Source organism: Sciurus carolinensis, chromosome X (genome assembly GCF_902686445.1).
Source record: "Sciurus carolinensis chromosome X, mSciCar1.2, whole genome shotgun sequence".
Taxonomy (NCBI): Eukaryota; Metazoa; Chordata; class Mammalia; order Rodentia; family Sciuridae; genus Sciurus; species Sciurus carolinensis.
This window is the reverse complement of record NC_062232.1, coordinates 5,967,783-5,987,879: the sequence shown is the minus strand read 5'-3', so window position 1 is coordinate 5,987,879 and position 20,097 is coordinate 5,967,783. Positions and strand designations below refer to the sequence as shown.

Sequence of the window (20,097 nt, the reverse complement as noted above, 5' to 3'; positions counted from 1 at the left end):
AGTTATTCATAGTGACCTGGTTAATTGAAGGAGAAAACAAAGGTTAGAAGAGAATCCTAATGTAGTAATGGCCACTTATGTATTCCTTGACTTGATCTGTGAAACTCTCATTATCTAAGCCACATAAATATCAATGGACTAAAATTGATTTACTTTTACTGGATTATTTTAGTTGGTACAGGCCGAGTTCAGGAACCCAAAAAATCTTAGAAGGTTTTGTTTATTCCTTTCACTATACATTACTATAAGTAATGTATTGTACATACTTTCCTTATTACTAAATATTTATACTAAAGTATTGTACATAACTTTTCTTATTATTGCAATTACTGCTCAAACTTCTTATGCTAATTCCACTGTAATGAAGTTATTTTGCTATAACTCCAGACCACTTTTCCATGGTTATTTACTACTTCCCAGTTATGGTTTGAACTGTCACAATTTATGTGGATTTTGTGGTCTTTTACCTTCATTCTTACTATATGTTATTATTATTCCTTTTATACTTTAATTCTTTTTGTTCTGTTTGCCTGTCCTGTATTCCCTCATCATTGTATGATTTACACTGGTCAGTTCATCCTCATGAAGTATTGTCCGTTTATCTTCAGTTGATAATGATTTATCCTTTCTTTGAAATCCCCCCCCCCCTTTTTTTTTTTTTTGCGGTACTAGGGATCGAATTTAGGGCCTTGTGCTTGCAAGGCAGGCACTCTACCAGCTGAGCTATCTCCCCAGCCCTCTTTCTTTGAATTCTTAAAAAACTTAACTCTTTCTTTTTCTTACCATTTTTATTTTTGTCTTCCCATGGAGAATTTAAGTTTATATCTGCAGCATAGTATCTGGCTCATTTGATCCAATGCAACAATTAAGTTTTGTTTGCTTTTTAATATTCATACAGTGATACATGTTCCATGATGAAGTCTAAAGAAACTGCTTTTTTACATGCTGTGTGAATATTACCCTGAGCTATCTCCTCAAGGATGAAACTGACTTTTGTACATGATTAGCATTTCTGATTAAGGGAATGTGTTGGTTAATTAGAATCATGATATTAGCCTGTTTTCAGTTCTTGCTTTTCACCCAATCAGTAATTATTTAACCTCATTGAGGTTTTTTTTTTTTTTTTTTTTTTTTTTTTTTTTTTTTTTTTTTGTTTTTGTATCATACTAGGCATAGGGAGATGTGAAAATGTTTTAATTGTATAGTTTAAGGGCTAAAAATGGTGTTGTGGAATGTTGAATAGTAGAAAAGTTGAAGAAAATTATCTAGTTTGAGGTTGAATTATATTTGTTGATCTTCAAAGCTGTAAGGTTCTGGTGACTGCATGATTTGGGGCAAGTATTTTCAGACAAATGACCAGAAATGGAAAAATGGAAGCTTTGATTATTTAGATAAAGACTAGCGGTAGAAAGTGAAAAAAATGTTTTAATACTTAAAGGAAAGTATGAGGCATGACACTAGAAAACTAGTGTGAACAAGATTAGAACTTGTATAATTTCAAGTGCCAGGCTAAAGTACTTACGTTTTATTTTTAAGCAATGTCTGGCTTAGAGGGAGGGGAGATGAAGATGACATGATAAAACTTGTATTTTGTAGAGAAGTTTGGAGATAATTCTGTGTTTTGTAGATTTGTTAGAACTGACATAACTGAAGAATTAAAACATAATTTTTAACTGCTTGAGAGGTGGTTAGAAAAAAATGCTTTATGAATTGAAATTAAGCAGTGAGATCTGTGAAGCTGCCATAATGGTAGAAAGTTTGCTTGATGTGATTTTTACTTTCCTATCTGTTAAATAAGCTAAGAAACAGAATACTTCTGTATTAGATATCTATAATTTAAAATTAACAACTTAAAACAACAAATATTATCTTTTGTTTCTGTGAACTATCCAAAGCCTGGTCTGCGGCTATAGTATCCACATCTAGGATGGTTCACTAACATACCGTTTGCAGGAGGCCTTATATTGGCAGGGTATATCAGTCTTTACCCATATGACAATCCCTGAAGTAACCCTAAAATTAGGAGTGTTAGCTGATATATTAAGAGTGTTTCTAATAAGCTTTAAGAACATTAATTCTGCTAACATGTATTAAATTATTAGGGGAAATAATAGCAAATTATTATTTTTATTTTTGATTCATTGTTTAAAGGTTGGTACAGATGACTTCAGGTAAAATTTGATATCAATTCCTTTTCATTGCAGTAAGAGAATCTGCAAAAGGAGATTACTGTTTTGGTTGTATTTCTTAGAAGGTAAGTTTGCAAGCATTTTGATTTAGAGGCTATTTTCACTGCAAGTGTTTTCTTCATGTTTTTCTTAACTTTTATTTTTACTTAAGAGAATTGCACATATTTGGGGGGAGCAGTGTGATGTGTTTGGGGAGTTTTATTTTTTTATTTGTTTTAATTAGGTACACATGACAGTAGAATGCACTTGATACATCATATATAATGGAGTATAATTTCTTATTCTGCATACATGATGTACAATACCACCAGTTGTATAGTTATGTATGTACGTAGGGCAATAATGTCTATTTCATTCTACTATCCATCTACCCTATACCCCCTCCCCCTCTCTTCACTCCCCTGTACCAAATCTAAAGTAACTGTTCTTCCCTAGCTCCGCCCCATTGTGAATTAGCATCTGTGTATCTTCTTTAAGGCTAAGTAATATTCTATCATAGATGGATAGATGTTACATTTTTTTAATCCTTAATCTGTTGAAGGACACCTCACTTGGTTCCATAGTTAGCTATTGTGAATTGAGGTTCTATAAACATTGATGTGACTGAGTCACTGTAGTATGCTGATTTTACGTTAACTGGGTCAAATGGGGGTTCCATTCCAGATTTTTTGAGGAATGTCAGTACTGCTTTCCATTTGGCTGTATCAATTTGCAGTATGAGTGTACCTTTTTCCTCACATCTTTGCCAGTATTTGTCATCATTTGTATTCTTGATAATTGCCATTCTGATGGGAGAGAGATGTAGATGTTCAGCACCTTCAGCAGTTAGAGAAATGTAAAGTTTTGAGGATCTCTTTGAACTGTAGTTTATGCGTACTTGCAAAATTAAGATTTTTTTTTGCCTTTTATTTTTTTAAAGTACACTATCAATTACATGTTAACATTTCTGAAAAATAACCTTTTAAAGACAAAATTGTTTTATATTTTTTAGTTAGTGGGTTTTTGTTTGTAGTTTTAGTTTTAGTTTAGAAATCCAGAGAGTAACTTTTGTCTTCTCTCCCCAAAGTTTCTTGTGTTATTTACATCTTTTATAGTTGATATTTTTGTTACAGTTGATGAATTCTATGTTGATATATCATTTTCCCAAGAATTATTTGCAGCCTGACTGTTAAAGATTGTTTGGTTCTGACAAGTGGGTAATGACTTTTATCTGTTAATATAATATCCTCAAGAGTAGTTTCAAGCACTCTAAAATGCTTTCCTTTGAACCATTTCATCCTTCCTTCCCTCCCTGTAAACTCCAGCAACCACTTTTCTTTTGTTTCTATACTTACTTTTCAGACTAGATTCATTATTTAGCAATATGCATTTACATTTTTTTGTGTCTTTTGTGCTATGAGCCTGCTCTGCTTTTATTTTATTTATTTTTGCTTTTAGTTATTTGCTAGGGATTGAAACTAGGGCTTCTTGTTCTCTTTTCAGTCCTTTTCATCAATGAGTAGAATTACTTTTATGAATGTGTGTGAGAGTTTATCTCTTCATGGAAGGTCCTGATTCCTTATAATTTGCACCTAATTTATTAATAATTAAAACTGTTGTCCTTTGTATGAAGGTTGTTGTGTATATATAGCTTGCAGTTCATTTTGGTAAATGTTTGGATATGTGATGATTAGATTAAACTAAGACTTTAGCATTGTAAGAAAACATTGAATTGTCTGCCAACATGTAGGCTGCCCTTTTTTATTCCTATGAGCAGTAAGAGGAGGAGGAAGACTAATTATTTAATATTTTGGATATGAAGGCCAACAAATTTTTTTTCCCCACTTCTTTAAGTAGACTAGGGGTAAAAACTTGTTTTGTTAGTTGTCCTACTTTTTTTTTTAATATCCGAAGGGAAGAAATTTGGCAAATTGAAGATAGTTTTTCATCACATGTTAAGTTTCTGAATTTGAAGTAAGGATTTTTGTTTTAGAATATGAAAACAGTCACAAAGTACCTATGAAAAGTTGGCAAATCTTAATTTTTGGGATTAGTGTGCTTGAATTTTCCTAATGGTTTGTTCTTAAGTAGACTACTTAAAATATTTTATGACTTTCTTGAGAGTCACTGCAGGGCAAAACTCTTTGCTAGTATTATGGAGTTTGTTGTAGCATAAAGTTACCTAAATGATAAAACAAATAGGTCAGGCCCATGGTAACCGAGTATAGGGAAACCTCCTAAGCCTTTGTCAGAGAGTCCTTTTCAAAAGGCCAGATTTGAGTAGAAAGTTAAAAAAATGAGTATAAATTAACAAACTGCTTGTGAAAAGATTGCAGTGTGTACTGAAAGAACAAAAGACCAAAATAATAATGATAATGACTTGTCAGGCTTGCTTTACTGAAAATATGACTGGCTCATCTTTTATTGCTATTATTCTAATTAGGTATACATGACTGTAGAATGCATTTTGACCTATACAAATGGAGTACAGCTTCTCATTCTTCTCCTTGTACATGATGTAGAATTACATTAATCATGTAATAATATATGTACATAGGGTACTAATGACTGATTTATTCTACTGTCCTTCCTACTCCCATACCTCCTCCTCTCTTCACTCCCCTCTGTCTAATCCAAAGTACCTGTATTCTTCCCTAGCCACCTGCACCGCCGCCCGCCGCCCCCCCCCCCCCCCGTTGTTGACATCTGCATATCAGAGAAAACATTTAGCTTTGGGGATTGGCTTATTTCTATTAGCATAATATTCTTTTGCTCCATCTATTTACTGACAAATGCCATAATTTCATTCTTCTTTAAGACTGAGTTATATTCCATTGTGTATACATACCACAGTTTCTTTATCTATTCATCTGTTGAAGGGCACCTCACTTAGTTCCGTAACTTAGCTATTGTGAATTCAGTCGCTGTAAACATTGATGTGGCTGTATCACTGTAATATACTGATTTTAAGTCCTTTGGGAATAGAGTGAAGAGTGTGATAGCTGGGTCAAATGGTTCTTCCATCCCAAGTTTTCTGAGCAATTTGCATACTGCTTTCCTTAGAGGTTACACCAGTTTGCAAAGATTAACTCATCTTTAATGAAAATTTTGAACACAAAGTTTGGAAACTTTGCTACTGTGTCATCAATAGCCCAGTTACTAGCAGCTAGTCTTTTGGTACTATAATCTTACTGAGAAGCTGTTATTTGGTTTATATTATTATTATTGTTAACACTATATTTATAAAGGTTTGGGTTTCAGCAATGCCTCTTTTGTCCATAGACAATATGACAATTCTCTGTTCTGTGTGATGGGAACATTTGAAGAACAGGGAGAAATTAGGAACTACTGCTTTGATTAAATATCTATTCTTTAAGGTACTTGTATGTTGTAGATGTACCTTAAATCCTACTGATGGTACAGACTGATGAATTAATTTAAAATGATTTTATTATAGAGTTCTAAATTGTACAATTAATTTTGAAAAAAGTATTATTATACTCTGCATCTCTCATACTTTATATAGCAGAGAACTTAAAAATGGTGTAGCCATCACTGCCATCCACCACTACCTTTTATATCTGTAGAACTTATTCCATTCATCAAACTGATACTCCATAACTAGCGGTCAGGTGGCACTCACTTATAACACTGACCTATAATCCCAGCAGTTTGGGAGGCTGAGACGGGAGGATGTTGAGTTCAAAGCCAGCAGCAGCAACTTCGTGAGGTCCTGTCTAAAAGTAAAATCTAAAAAGGACTGGGATGTGGCTTTGTTTTTAAGCACCCCTGGGTTCAGTTCCAGTACCAAATAATAATTATAATAGTAGTAATATTTATTTCACATTGCCTCTTTTACTGTCCCTTGGCAATCATTTCTACTCCAAGTACAATATATCTGTTTTGTTAATAGCTTACTTTCCTTAATGTCTTAAAAGTTCGTTAGTTATATTATATGACAAGATTTTGTTTTTTAAGGCTGATTTATATTCCATTGCATGTTTTACTACCAGTTTGATAATCTCATCTCAGTGGGTGCTTCACTGTTGCAGTGTTGTTAAATATGCTGATGTGAGAATTTCTTCAAAACTCTGCTTTTAATTCTTTGAGAATTGCAGGATCATAGGGTACTTTTGTTTGTAATTTCTTGAGAAACTGCAGTACTGCTTCTCTTAAGAATTGCAGTATTTCATATTCACAGCAACTGGTGTGAAGGGTTCTAGTTTCTCTGTATTCTTGCTGACAGTTGTTATTGTTTTCTTTTTGTGTGTGTTTTGAATTTTTTTAATTTGAAAGTTATATTTTAAATTATTTATGGATACAGAAAAATTGCATATATAATAGGTAACATGGAATGATTACCTACAGTACATATTTAGCATGTTAAATTAGGGTAAACATAAGTATGGCCTCAAACATTTTTATCAGTTCTTAATGGGGAAATTTTTAAAAATTCTTTCTGCTTGCTAACTTTTTGAAATGTATAGTACAATATTGTTCTACACTGACCCTACTGTGTACTAGCAAACCAGAACTTCTTACTTATTTAAAAAAATATATATTTTAAATTGTAGATGGACATAATACCTTTATTTATTTGTTCGTTTGTGGTGCTGAGGATCGAACCACTTATGCCTCACATGTGCCAGGCAAGCACCCTACCACTGAGCTAAAACCCAGCCCAGAACTTACTTTTAACAGTAATTTAGTGCCTTTTCTGTGCCTCCCATCCTTACTACCTTTTCCTGCCCCTGGTCACCACTGTTTTCTCAGCTTTCTGAGGTCAACTTTTCTTATTCATTCATGTTAGATGCTTAGGCTGTTTCCATTTCTTGGCTATTGTGAATAGTGTTGGGGTAACATGGGAGTGCAGGTGTCTCTTTGCCATATGTATTGTGACAGCTTTTATTTGAAATCTATATTTTCTGATAGTAGTATAGCAAGCCCTCTTGTTTATGTGAAGTATTTTCTATTTCTTCACTTTAAAGCTGTACAATTCGTTTCAATAGACTTGAAAAGTCTATTGTAGGATTCTTGTATCTTATTGGGTAGGATAGTATTGAATCCTGCTTTATTATCAGTTCACCTGTGTGTTTTGACTGGAAAGGATTTACTGTTGTCTTTTTGTTAACTTCTTTTTCTGTAATTCTTATAATTCTTGTAGCTTTTTTGTTTTCTTTTGTTTCACTGTATTTATGTATGATCTGTCAAAATGTATAAATGCATCCTACTGTCATGTACAACTAATAGAACAAATAAAAATTTTAAAAATTGTGACGAAATTATGTGTGAACTAGTAGGGCATTGATATTGAACCATGCTTCATTTTTATCCTTCCTAAAAAACACAGTTATGCAAAAATCATTGCATATAGTTTTAGAGAAATTGGTTGGTTTTTCAAAGCTGTCATTGACTATCCTGACTTATAGTGTGAGCATAAACAATAATGCAAAAAACGGAAAGACAGAATTCAAGAATTTCCTGAGAGAGAGAAATCATAGATACTGGTGGTTTTTAGTAGGGTAGACTATAAAGATATTTATAAACTTCAGGTTTTTGTCCAATTTTTTCTCAAGTCCTATTATGGAAACATGATTATCTTTCTCTCTTTTTTTTCTTTTTTGTAGTGGGAACTGAACTCAGGTATACTCTACAAGTGAGCTACATCCTCAGCCCCTTTTACTTTGAGACAGGGTCTTGCCTTAGTCTAGTCTCATACTTGTAATCATCCTGCCTTCACCTACCATTACAGAGGTGCACCACCACAACCCAGTTAATTGTCTTTTATCTAGATTTTTCACTTTTTTTTTTTTTTTTAAAGAACAGTCTGTGGGGCTGTGGATATAGCTCAGTTGGTAGGAGTGCCTTGCAAGCACAAGGCCCTGGCTTCAATCCCCAGCACCCGGAAAAAAAAAAGAGCAGTTTGTGTCTGATATTTGTCTCAGTAGTGTTTATTATCACTCTTAACTTTTCTTTTGTGAATCTTATCAGTGAAAAAAAGTGACTTAGTACTTAAGTAGGTAGCTCACCTCTTTTGCTCTCTGCCTCTGTTTACTTGTGTGTAAAGGTAGATGATAATTCTACTTCATATATTTGCAGGAAGAAATAAAATTCTTCACCAAATGCATGACTTCTAAAAAGTGCTGTTATTAAATTGGTTATTATTTCACCTGTGTATTTATCACATACATATATTTCTTTGACTTTTCAGTTTATATTTTTTGCTTGCTTTCTGTTTATTTTCCTTCCCACTCCCTGTTTTTGAGGGGTGGGGTATAATGTTTTAGATACACAGATGACACAGATTATTTTCTTCCATACAGACTGACTTTGAAATTTTGATTTTCTTTTTTTTTTTTTTTTTTTTTTTTTTTTGGTAAGATAAATCTAGTTTTCAGCCTAATCAAACATTAGAATTACTTTGGAGATTTTTAAAGACATACCAATTTCGGGGCTTGAGATCTTTTTATATATTTGAAATAGTCTAGAGCTTAAATAACAGCATTTTTAAAGGACCCTAAGAAATTGTTTTGTAGCATAAATTGAAAAATATAGGACAAAAGGAATATGGAATATAAAGGATTTAATGGTTGTTCATGCAACCTTTATTGCTATTTAGGTCACAAAGAATTCCCACAATAAAACTACTATCATGTATAATTGTGTGAATTCCTAGAATATACTGTTGACTCCCTTAATGAACTAGTAATAGAACTTGTTTCCTTGGTAAAAATATGAATTTATTAAGGTGAGTAAAAAGTTTTAATAAAATTTTAGCTTGTTTCACTTGTCTGTTTTTATAATCCTCTCTTACTGACTGTAGAGACTCTGGTGATACTATACATGTTTAAAATGGGTTAATTTCTTATTTATCTTTTTAAAACTAAAAATTTATATCTTTTTCCCCCTTTCTACTTTTAGGTTATGAAATGGTCTCTGCAGGATGGTTTGTCCTTGAATTGGAGATTTTTAGGACTGGCATATGCTGGTACTTCATCTCCTATACATGGACTATAATTTCTTCTCTTAGGATAACTACGTAAACAGACAAAATAGCAAAGATATATTCTTTGATGAGTATGACAGCCACAACTCGTGGCTCTCCAGTGGGAGGGAATGACAGCCAGGGCCAAACTCCTGATGGACAGTCTCAGCCTCCCTTCCAACAGAACCAGGTATGATCAAGGTTGTGTTATTTTGGGTATTAGGGAGTATGAAACATTGGAACATGTTCTGAATAATCTGTAATCATAAAAGCTATAGTGATTTTCAATTGCACTTAAGAAAAAATTGACTATGGGCATGAGTTTATAGCCCTGTTTTTCTGCCTCAAAAGACCTGTGTAAATTTGATCACAAAAGTATTCATTATAACTTTGATTAAAAGCATAAACTCAAATCAGCATATTTTTGTTCAGATCTCATCTTCATAACACCCTAAAAGTAACCACATGTCTGTAGCTAAGTACTAAATGTATACCTTAGTTTTCCTATTTCTAAAATAAGGATAGATGAATAATATTTACAAAAGGATTAGCATAGATTATAGAATCAAAATTTTGTTTTGGCCTTGTTGGCAAAATTTTTTTCTTTTTCTGTCTCTGGAGTAGAAATATTAAGGATCGTATCCATAAGTGAAATATTTGTAAAAGCCTTAATATAATTTCATTTTTATTTCTAATATTGGTGATTTATCTTTGCTAAGTTCTTCTGTGTTAATAGTTACTTGGAATTTTTAAATGTTTTGCACTTTTTCTCCTATTTAACATTTTTATTCCTATTTTTATCTTTAGTAGTTCTTTCTGCTTTCTTTGGGTTTGGTTTGCTTTGTCTAATTTCTTGAGGTAGAATTTAATTGATTTTCAAATTCGTTTTTAAAAGATGATTTTTTTATAAGACCATAGATTTCATCAAACCACATCTCACAATTTTGTATCCATTTGTTTTTATTGTTACATTTATTTATTAAAATTTTCTAATTTGGAATTTTTTTTTTAAGACTTCTTTTAGATAAAACCTAGGTGTTTCATTTTGAGGGTTGAGGTTTTCTAATATATTTCTTTTGCCATTGATTTGTAGGTCAGTTCCTCTTGATACACAGTCTTATGCTGTTATTACTGTGACAATTTGTTGAGCCTTGCTGTGTGATTCAGCATATATAATTCAGTTTCATGAGTGTTTGAAAATTTTATATTAATGACATGCATTCATTGATGTCTTTAACAATTTGCTATATATGCTTTTTTTAAAATACATATTTTTTAGTTGTTGGACATAATACCTTTATTTTATTTTTATGTGATACTGAGGACCAAGATCCCACACATGGTAGGCAAGCACTCCACAGCACAACCCCAGCCCCATATATACTTTTTTGATGTGTTGTTTTGCTTTAAGTCTGCTGACTTTTTTTTCCCACATTTTTTTATTGGTACACCATAGTTGTACATACTGATGGGATTTGTTGTTACATGGTTGTACATGCACACAATATATGACAATATAATTTGACCACAGTCATTCGTTAGCACTTCCCATCCCACTCCTTGGTGCCTTTTCTCTGTTGATTATTCTTTGATCTTCATGAGATCCCCTCCACCTTTCTTTTTCTTTATCCTCTCTAGCTTCCACATATGACAGAAAATATACAACCTTAACCTTTTGAGTTTCTAGGTCCATCCTCTTTCCTACAAATGACATAATTGCATTTTTTTTTATGACTGAATGAAACTCCATCATATGGTAATATCACATTTTCTTTATCCATTCAACCATTGACAGACACCTAGGCTAGTTCCATAATTTGGCTTTTGTGAATTGTGCTGCTATAAACTTAGGTGTGCATGTATCACTGTAGTAAAATATTTCAAGAAGTGGCTTATGGTGGTTTTTGGGTCATATGTTGGTTCCATGCCTAGTCTTTTAAGGAATCTAACACTGATTTTCATAGTGGTTGTACTAATTTACAATCCCATAACAGTGCAAAAGTATTCTTTTTTCTCCACATCCTTTCCAGCATTTGTTATTTGTACTCTTGATGACTGCCTTTTGGACTGATATGAGATGAAATCTCAGTGTTGTTTGGATTCACATTTCCCTAAATTGCTAACAATTCTGAACATTTTTCTTTTGAGAGTTGTCAGTTTAATTCATCTGCCTATTTATTAAATGAATTATTTGATTTTTTTTTAGTATAAAGTTTGAGTTCTTCTATATTCTAAATATTAATCTTTTGTAAGAAGAGTAGCTATTAGAGATATTCTCCTATTCTGTAGGTTCTATTTCCTTTGCTATGCAGAGGCTTTTTAATTTGATGCCATCACATCCTTTAACTCTTGGCATCATTTCCTGAGCTTTAGAATACTGTGGAGAAAGTCTTTGTGTGTGTGTTTTGTCTTTGTGTGGAGTATTGACCATACATTTTCTTCTAGGATTTCAGTAGTTTCTGATTTAATTCCTAGCGCTCTGTTATTTATGTTGATTTTTGTGCAGGCCAAGAGATCAGGCTCAATTTTCATTCCTTTTCATATAAATAACTAGTTTTTCTAGCACCATTTATTAAGAAATCTTTTCTCCAATGTATGGCACCCTTGTCAAGGATCAGATGACTGTAGATGTGTGGGTTTGTCTAAGTTATCTTATTTTGCTTTAAGTCTGTGCACCTTTTTTTTTTTCCCCCCCTTTAACTAGCTGAGATCTCCTGGTAGGTGTGAACATGCCCATTTCATTTTGTTGTTCAGTCAGATAGATATTATTTTGAACATATAAAATGTGATTAAATCAAAAATAAGTCTCTTTTCTTGGTAATTACCCATTAATGTTTATGAAGAGATCTATTAGTTTTGTACTGAGTCTTCTACTCTTAAAGTCTACCTTTCTTATATTAGTATAAATATATACCATGTTTTGGGGGAGGGGTGCATTAATATTGTGTGGTATGTCTTCTGTTCTTTGGGGCGTTTTTTTAATGCACTCATTATTTTTGTTATTTTCTTTTGCTAACACCTGCTTCCCATTTTAAATATTTAAGCTTTTTTTTAATGGCAGTTTTAGGTTCACAGAAAACCAAACAGAAAATACAAAAACTTATATCCCTATGCCAGCCTGGATCTTCCCCTGTCAAAGTAGAACATTTGTCACAGTGATCGATTGTCACTTCATTATCACCCTAAGTCCATAGTTTCATCATATTTTACCTTGTATATTATGTATTTCTGAGTTTTGTCATTTATCTAGTGAAACGGATCTGATTAATAGTATCAGATGGTTTCTCTCTCTTTATTCTCCCTTATCCCTAATTCCTGTGAACTACTAATCTTACTATGTTCTGTAATTTGGCCTTTTTCAGAATGATATAGTTGTGATCATAGAATATGTAGCCTTTCAGTGTATCCATTCACCTACTAAATGATATTTTGATATCCTCCCTGTTTTGACGGTTTTAAATAGTGCTGTTCTGGACCTATAATGTAGGGGGTTTTTTTGTGAAATTGATGTTTTTCATCTGATTGAATACCAGGTCATGACTGCTAGATCCTGTGATAAGAGTATGTTGAGTTTTGTTTTTGTTTTGTTTTGTTTTTTAATTCCCAAACTGCCTTTCCAAAGTATTTCTAATTTTGGCAGTTCTAATAGTTGTTGTAGTGATTACCTTATTATTGGCATTTAGGTATAGCATGTTTTGTATAACACGATGTTGAGCATCTCATAGTTAGTTGTCATATTTTTAAGTTGTCTCTGGGGAAGAATTTGTTCAGCCTTTTTATTCATTTTTAAACAACAAAACAAGACTTGTTCACTAATTTTAAAATTTCTGTGTAAACAGGTTGAGGCAGGAGAATTGCAAATTTGAAGTCAGCCTCAGCAACTTACTTTTTTAAAAAATAAACAAAAAGGGTTAGAGATGTAGCTAATTGGTAGAACATCACAGAATTCAATCCTTGGTACAGCAAAATAAGGCAAAATAGTTTTATGTATATTTTGGATAACACTTTTTTATAATTGCAAACATTTTATCCTGATTCATTAGTTGGTTTTTTTCATTCTGTAGACCACATCTTTCATATAGCATATATTTTTAATTTTACTGGAGTCTGCTATTTTTTACACTAATTTGAATACTATTACTTTATAGTAAATCTTGAAGTGCAGAAGTGTTATACCTGATTTTACTTTTACCCTTTCAACATTGTATTAGTTTCCGTGTCACAATATAAATTTAAAAATTAGTTTGTTGACAATCCACAAAATAATTTGCTGGAATTTTGCCTGGGATTCCATTGAATTTAGAAGGTTGGGAAGAGCTAAATATTTTTTATAATAGTCTTCTTATCCATGAATATGGAAATTCCATTTCTTCAGTTATTTGATTTATCAAAATGTTGTAGATTTCCTCATGTCTTATACATATTTTATTAAATTTATAAAGTTCACATTTTTTTCAGGTGGCATTGTACATAGCATTTTTTAATTATAAACTTCTGTAGTTCACTTCTAAAATAATATTAGGTTTGACTTTATGAAGGGGATCCTACATCCTTTGCTATAATCTCTTATTCCAATTACTGAGTTATTTTCGTTAATTCTTGGAGAATTTTTTCTTGTGGTTGGTCTTAGGAAATTTTGTAGTTTCTCAGCATTAAGTATGATGTTAGCTATAGTCTTTTTGTAGCTATTCTTTATCATGTTGAGAAAGTTGTGCTTTATTTATAATTTATTGGAAATATTTATCCTGACATTGGATTTGCCAGGTACTTTCTAGGCATCTGTTAATGTCTGTTGTGTTTTTAGTTTGTCTGTTATGAATTACATTAATCGACTTTTATTTTTTGACACAATAAGTGCCTGGTTTATTTTAATTGTCATTAGCAATATATGGTAGTATTTTATATTTAAATGATATCCAAAAATAAAATCAAATTAATACACATATTTCATAATACAAAATGAGAGGGAATAAAAATTTCAGGAAAAAAGTTGAAATGTAAAGATAATAAAAAATATTTAATATGTATGATTTATCAATTTAAAATAAATATGTAGGACTGGGGAGATAGCTCAGTTGGCAGAGTGCTTGCCTGTCAAGCACAAGGCCCTGGGTTCGATCCCCAGCACCGCAAAAAAATAAATAAATAAATAAATGAATATTTAAAACACCAACAAAAGTATTAATTTTTCCTATTCAATAGAATTTATCTTCATTTTGTGGTATATATTCCAGATGTAGAAAAATTAATTCTTTTGAACTAAAAGTAGTCATAATTTTATGTGTGTTCCAAAGTATCTTTAGTTTGATTCTAAAGGGCTTCCTGTGAATTCATTTAACTTTAAGTAACACAAAATTTTTGTCCACTTACCCCAATTTTTATTTGCTACTGAAAATGATACTTCTTTGCAATATGGTAAACAATTTAAGATCAAATTTTGATTTTGTGTCGTGTTTCACAACATTTTCATCCTTCTTGCATTAATCCCATCCTTCTTGCATTAATCCCACTTCTAGTTGAGAAGATGAATGATTACAATATTTAATCCCATCAGAAGGGCTTGCAATGAAAACTGATGTATTATTTATTTCTGAAACTTTTCATTTTATATGTGAATCACTTGACTTTGAGAAACTGAAACCACAGAAGGCTACTATTGCTTGTAGTGTTTTCTAAGCTTCCTAAATCTTTTAAGTTTTTTTTTGTGACATTAACTTTTCGGAAATTTTCCACACTTTTCTCATTTGATTCTGTTTCTTTTCCTTCTGCTCTTCCTATTGCACATGTTGTATCTTTGGTAGTTACAGTTGTCCCAGGCGTTTAGACATTTTTACTCCATCTTTTTCCTCTGCTTTTTAGTATTGGAAGTTCAGCCCATAAAAGGGATCCTTCATTCCTTTTATAGTACTACTTATCTCTAGCATTTGATTTTGATTCTTTTTTAGAATTTCTCTGCTTACATTCAACATTTGTTCTCTCATGTTGTCTACTTTATCCATTAGATGCCTTAGCCTGTTGACGGTAGTTATTTCAAATTCCCATTCTGATAAATCTTAACTTCCCTGCCATTTTGAGACTGATTTTGATGTTGCTGTGTCTCTTTAAACTATTTTTTGTCCTTTAGTATGATTAAAAAGTGACACAATATAATGTATAAAAAGGAACTTTGGTAACAAAACCTTTAAGATTGTAATAATAGATTTGTGGGGAAGGGGAACCGATACCATGATTATTCTCATTATTTTAGTAAGCCTGTGCTGTTCCAGATTCCCTACCCCAAGTGCAACATGATGACTATGGGTAGTGAGAATTGGAAATTTTCTGTTTCTCTAGTGAAATTTTAAGAGTTGTGAATTTCCCTGCACCCAGGTCAGTTAGGGTCTGACCAAACCTAAGGAACCTTAGAAGATTCATTTCTCTGGAGGTCAAACTTGCTGAGAACAGAATGTTCTTTATGTTACTAAATGTCTGCATATACGTCCCTCTCCTGGAAATGAGAGGATTTTTCTTTACTTATTTCACGGTGAGAATTCAGTTGGACTCCTGGAGTAAATTATATATAGGCTTATCTGGATACCCTGTGAGATTTTTGTTTTTGTTTTCATTTTTTGCATAACCTGAGATTGACCCCAAGGGCTTAAGTATCCACTGCCCTTTACCACTGAGCTCCAACACCAGGCCTTCTTCAGTCAGTCCTTTAATCTCAAGTCCTTTAACCTCAAGATTTACAGAGGTTCAGATTTTGTTCAGAATGTTCTATTTCTTCCTAAAGTAGTATAGGTTGTATATTTCTAGACATTTCTTCTTCCATATAGGTTATCCAGTTTTGTTGGGATATAGCAACTTGTTACATACTTACCTACTTTTTACTGCTGAATAGTTCATTGGTGCATAAATGTAGCTTAGTTCACTTGTCCCTTTGCTTATAAAAGAACATTTGAGTGATTAAACAATTCAAACTATCAAAAAGCGTCTTTGAAAAAGAAATAGATAACTTGAGTAAAGGAAACTTAACTAGAACACTTTCAAAACTTGTCAATTAAAAAAAAAAATCAGATTCCTTTATAGGGAAACTCAAAACATTTGAGAAGTAAAGGTGCTTCTGTGTTATCTCCTGCAGGCACATTTCAATTCGCTGTTTTTTAAAAAATAATATTTATAAAAGGATAACTTGTTCTTACATTGAAAATTTTGGTTTCTCCAACAGTGAAATGTTAATTCATGCAGATGCTTTTGTTAGTTATTGTCAGTTGCTTTTCCTTCTGGATTTCTGAAGCAGAACACTGACAGAGAACAAAGTTATGACCAAAGAAACCTGTAATACATAGTTAGGAAATTTTGTTTAAAAATTCGTGGTTATTATTAAGGGATGTAGAATTTTGAAGGGAACTTGTTATAAGTCTACCAAAGTAAAATGAATAAAAATAAGTATGTGCCTACAGAATAAATTGAGTAAGCTGTTTAGTAAAACTCAGTAATAAATGAAAATAAATTGAAAAGAGATACTACAAAGTGGTGAAATAAAGTTTTGGTTTGGTTTTGTTTGGGAGATGTTGTGGACAAAACCCACATATTTATATTTGCAGGCTCTTAACTTTTGGTCTATAATGCTCTGCCCCCCAGGAATTGTTTATCCTGTCAATTTAATGTTTATATTTTTAAGATTCTCTTCTTAAGAAGACAAAATTGATATTTATCTGAGAAATTTGTTATTAAGAAGGATAATTACAGTTGTGTTTATATCATCAGCAGTCATTACAATAACAATGTTCTCTAATTTTAATTAGATTAGTTCATATAGGGCTACATAGCCACTCTTAATTATGTGGAAAAATACTTTTCATGATGACCAGAAATAGGTAGGGGATGGGGAGTCATTGTGCTATCCCATTTTTATTGTACATTTAGAAAGACATATTAGACTATTAAAAATAGGTAATATTTTACTTAATCTGTGATGGTATCTGAATTGTTCAGTGTTGTACCTGTGTTATAGAAATTAAGTATGGGATATTTAACTTTAATTAAGATTTCATCACATGATTATTCCAATGAGAATTCCCCAGCAACTCCTCCAGATGAACAAGGTCAAGGTGATGCTCCACCACAGCATGAAGAGGAGGAACCTATATTTCCACATACTGACCTAGCAAAGTTGGATGACATGATCAACAGGTGCATTTGTTTCAATATTTTTGATAATGAATGTATGGGAAGCACAAACTACTTGCTATTAGTTTTGCAACTAGAATTAAATAAGAAAAAGGAAGCATGGACAGCATTCAAAAAGTCTTGGCTATCCTAATGGAATTAATGTTTTAATTATAGCCAAATACATTATAACTCATTGTTCTTCAAGCAGACATTCCTATGAATTTGAAAAACTGAAAGATAATGACAATGAGTAAATTAAATTTGAGGCACAACATGACCCTTTTGGTGTTTCTGGAGGGGTGTGGTACCATAGCTTATTCACATGATAGTGCCTTAAAAATTCCACATGTATATGAAATGAATATCTCAATTCCACAAAGGAAATAATTTTGTCAGCTTATTTTTTTTTAAATTGTGAATATAATGTAGTTTCTTCTTTCATAGTAACTTACAGTATTTGATTAGTGCAAAACCTATAAAACATCTTCTTGTTTTACAATAATTCTTAGGCCTCGATGGGTGGTTCCTGTTTTGCCTAAAGGGGAATTAGAAGTGCTTTTAGAAGCTGCTATTGATCTTAGTAAAAAAGGTGAGTTTTAGATGTTACATTATTCATAACATGTACTATTGTATGTACTTCAATGTTGTATTCAAAAGCTTTGCTTTTTTTATTATAAAGTTATAATTTATTTGTCACCTATGGTATATCACTAAACTTTCTGGAAAGACTTTTTTTCACATGTATGTACAGTCACTTACAAGGAGAAAGAATTGAGAAAACCTTTAGAGAGCCCTTAGATGATTTTTTTTTTCTAATTTATTTTTTTATTTTTATGGTCCCAGTACTTGGCATTGAAGCCAGGTCTCATGATGCATAATGTATAGGCACTATGCCACTGAGCTATATCCCCAGACCCCAAAAATCTCAGCTTTTTAAATTTTATGTAGAATTCTATAATATTTTTATATTTTTACAAAGATGATTTATTGTTCTATAAATTTTCAAAGGGGTCATTATACTCACAATTAAAACATTTTCCAGAATGTAGTGGATTTTTAAAACCTGTTATGTGAATTAATGTGTATTAAAGATTATTTTAGTTTAAAACTGCTAGTTATGGGATGGTTGTTTGATTCATGTGTCTTCATTGACTTTTGCATTTAAGAAGTTCAAAAAATGTTAATTTGCAAATAGTTTCAGCAAAAATTGTTTAAACCTGACTTTTAAGTGACTTTCTGGAATGCTAGTTAATCAAAGGACATGTGCTAGTAGAGAACCCATATATTTTTTGGTGAGAATTGCTGTTTCACTAGTATTACATTTGTATGTTTGATAAATTATATGAACATTCATTTATGTTCCTTTATATCCAAAGAAAAAAGGTTTTTATGCATTTTTTCAAAAAGGAAAAAAAAAAATATTTTAAAAGAATGCCCAAATTTTCCTTAAAAATCAACTAAAGAAAAAGAAAAAAAAAATTGGTATTTTTTATTGTTGACCAGAAGTAAAAGCTGTTTTTGGAAGGACCATTTTTTGATGACTTTTTCTAATATTAGGTATTTTTTTAACCAGATAACCAATTCTGTAATATTCTTTACTCTTTTAAAGCCTTAAAGGCTAAAAGAAAAGTCAGTAATATTTTATTTTCTACATTATTTAACCATGACTGGAAATGGATTATCAAAAGTATATCGATGTCATTTTTTAAAAATATTTTTAATCTTTGGGGTGTTTCTTGAAGTCCATATGTTGCTAAGTCTGACTCCAGCAAAGTTAAATGATATTATTTTAACTAATAATTATATTTCAGTCATTTAGGTAGTTAGTTTATTATTATTTTTGTTGTCTTGGTACTGAGAATTAAACTCTGGGCACTTTACCACTCAGTTGCCCAAGGCCTTATGAGACTAGCCTAACATTACCATCCTCCTGCCTTAGCCTTTGGAGGTTGGGAACCACATGTGTGCCACTGTGCCCTGCCTATATTTTACTTTTGATCTTACAAAAATTGTGACCTATGAAAATATTTTACCTGATTAGAAATGTTTCTTACCACTCAGATATATTTTGCTGATGTGTGCTTGAATTTTACAAATATTGAGGACTTAAGTCCTAGGTCCTAAATAATAAAAGATCAACAGAAACTGTAAATGGTACTTACTTTTCTTTAATTAGATGAACTTAAAAAGAAGTAAAGTCATCTCTTAAATCATTTTGATTATCCACAAGTAACCTTTTTTTTATGTTATCATTTTGAAGCATCTTTGGTTAATCATACTACCTAATTTCATGCAGTCTTACATAATTCACTAAAGGTAATATTTCATTTCTTTTTCTAAATGCGTTTTCACCTTTTTAATAAATCTCATGATAATGTGGTACCTCATTTCAAAAGCTATAATGCTCTTTGGGAATTGGAAGCCATACCAGTTTCTAACAGTTTATTATGTTTAATCATGTAATTGGCCAGAGAAATGTTTTCTTTACATTAAATGTACTTTAATTTTTTAACTTTTTCTTAGGCCTTGATGTTAAAAGTGAGGCTTGTCAGCGTTTCTTTCGAGATGGACTAACAGTATCTTTCAGTAAAATCCTTATGGATGAGGCAGTGAGTGGATGGAAGTTTGAAATTCATGTGAGTCTTGTACATGATTTTTGAGATTCAGATTTATATGGTGATTCCTGTGGAAAATTAATGTAACTGTTGACAACTGTTGAATCATACAATTTATACTTGATAGACATAATCTCCTGATATGCATGTCACAATGGAAAGTAGAACCGTTTGT

The 20,097-nt window shown here is 31.9% G+C and overlaps 1 protein-coding gene across 13 annotated transcripts in view; it reads left to right on the top strand.

The window, feature by feature from the left end:
* Positions 1–20,097, top strand: part of LOC124971392 (probable ubiquitin carboxyl-terminal hydrolase FAF-X) — a 133,635-nt gene that overhangs the window by 6,989 nt on the left and 106,549 nt on the right. For 7 of the 13 annotated variants that reach the window (XM_047535168.1, XM_047535171.1, XM_047535175.1 and 4 more), the window contains 5 exons: positions 2,205–2,254; positions 9,090–9,343; positions 17,183–17,328; positions 17,817–17,896; positions 19,831–19,943. In XM_047535168.1, coding sequence (XP_047391124.1) covers positions 9,242–9,343; positions 17,183–17,328; positions 17,817–17,896; positions 19,831–19,943 — 441 coding nt within the window. In that variant the 5' untranslated portion in view covers positions 2,205–2,254; positions 9,090–9,241. The remainder of the gene's footprint in view (positions 1–2,204; positions 2,255–9,089; positions 9,344–17,182; positions 17,329–17,816; positions 17,897–19,830; positions 19,944–20,097) is intronic. The other 6 variants (XM_047535174.1, XM_047535172.1, XM_047535173.1 and 3 more) reach the window with 4 other exon arrangements.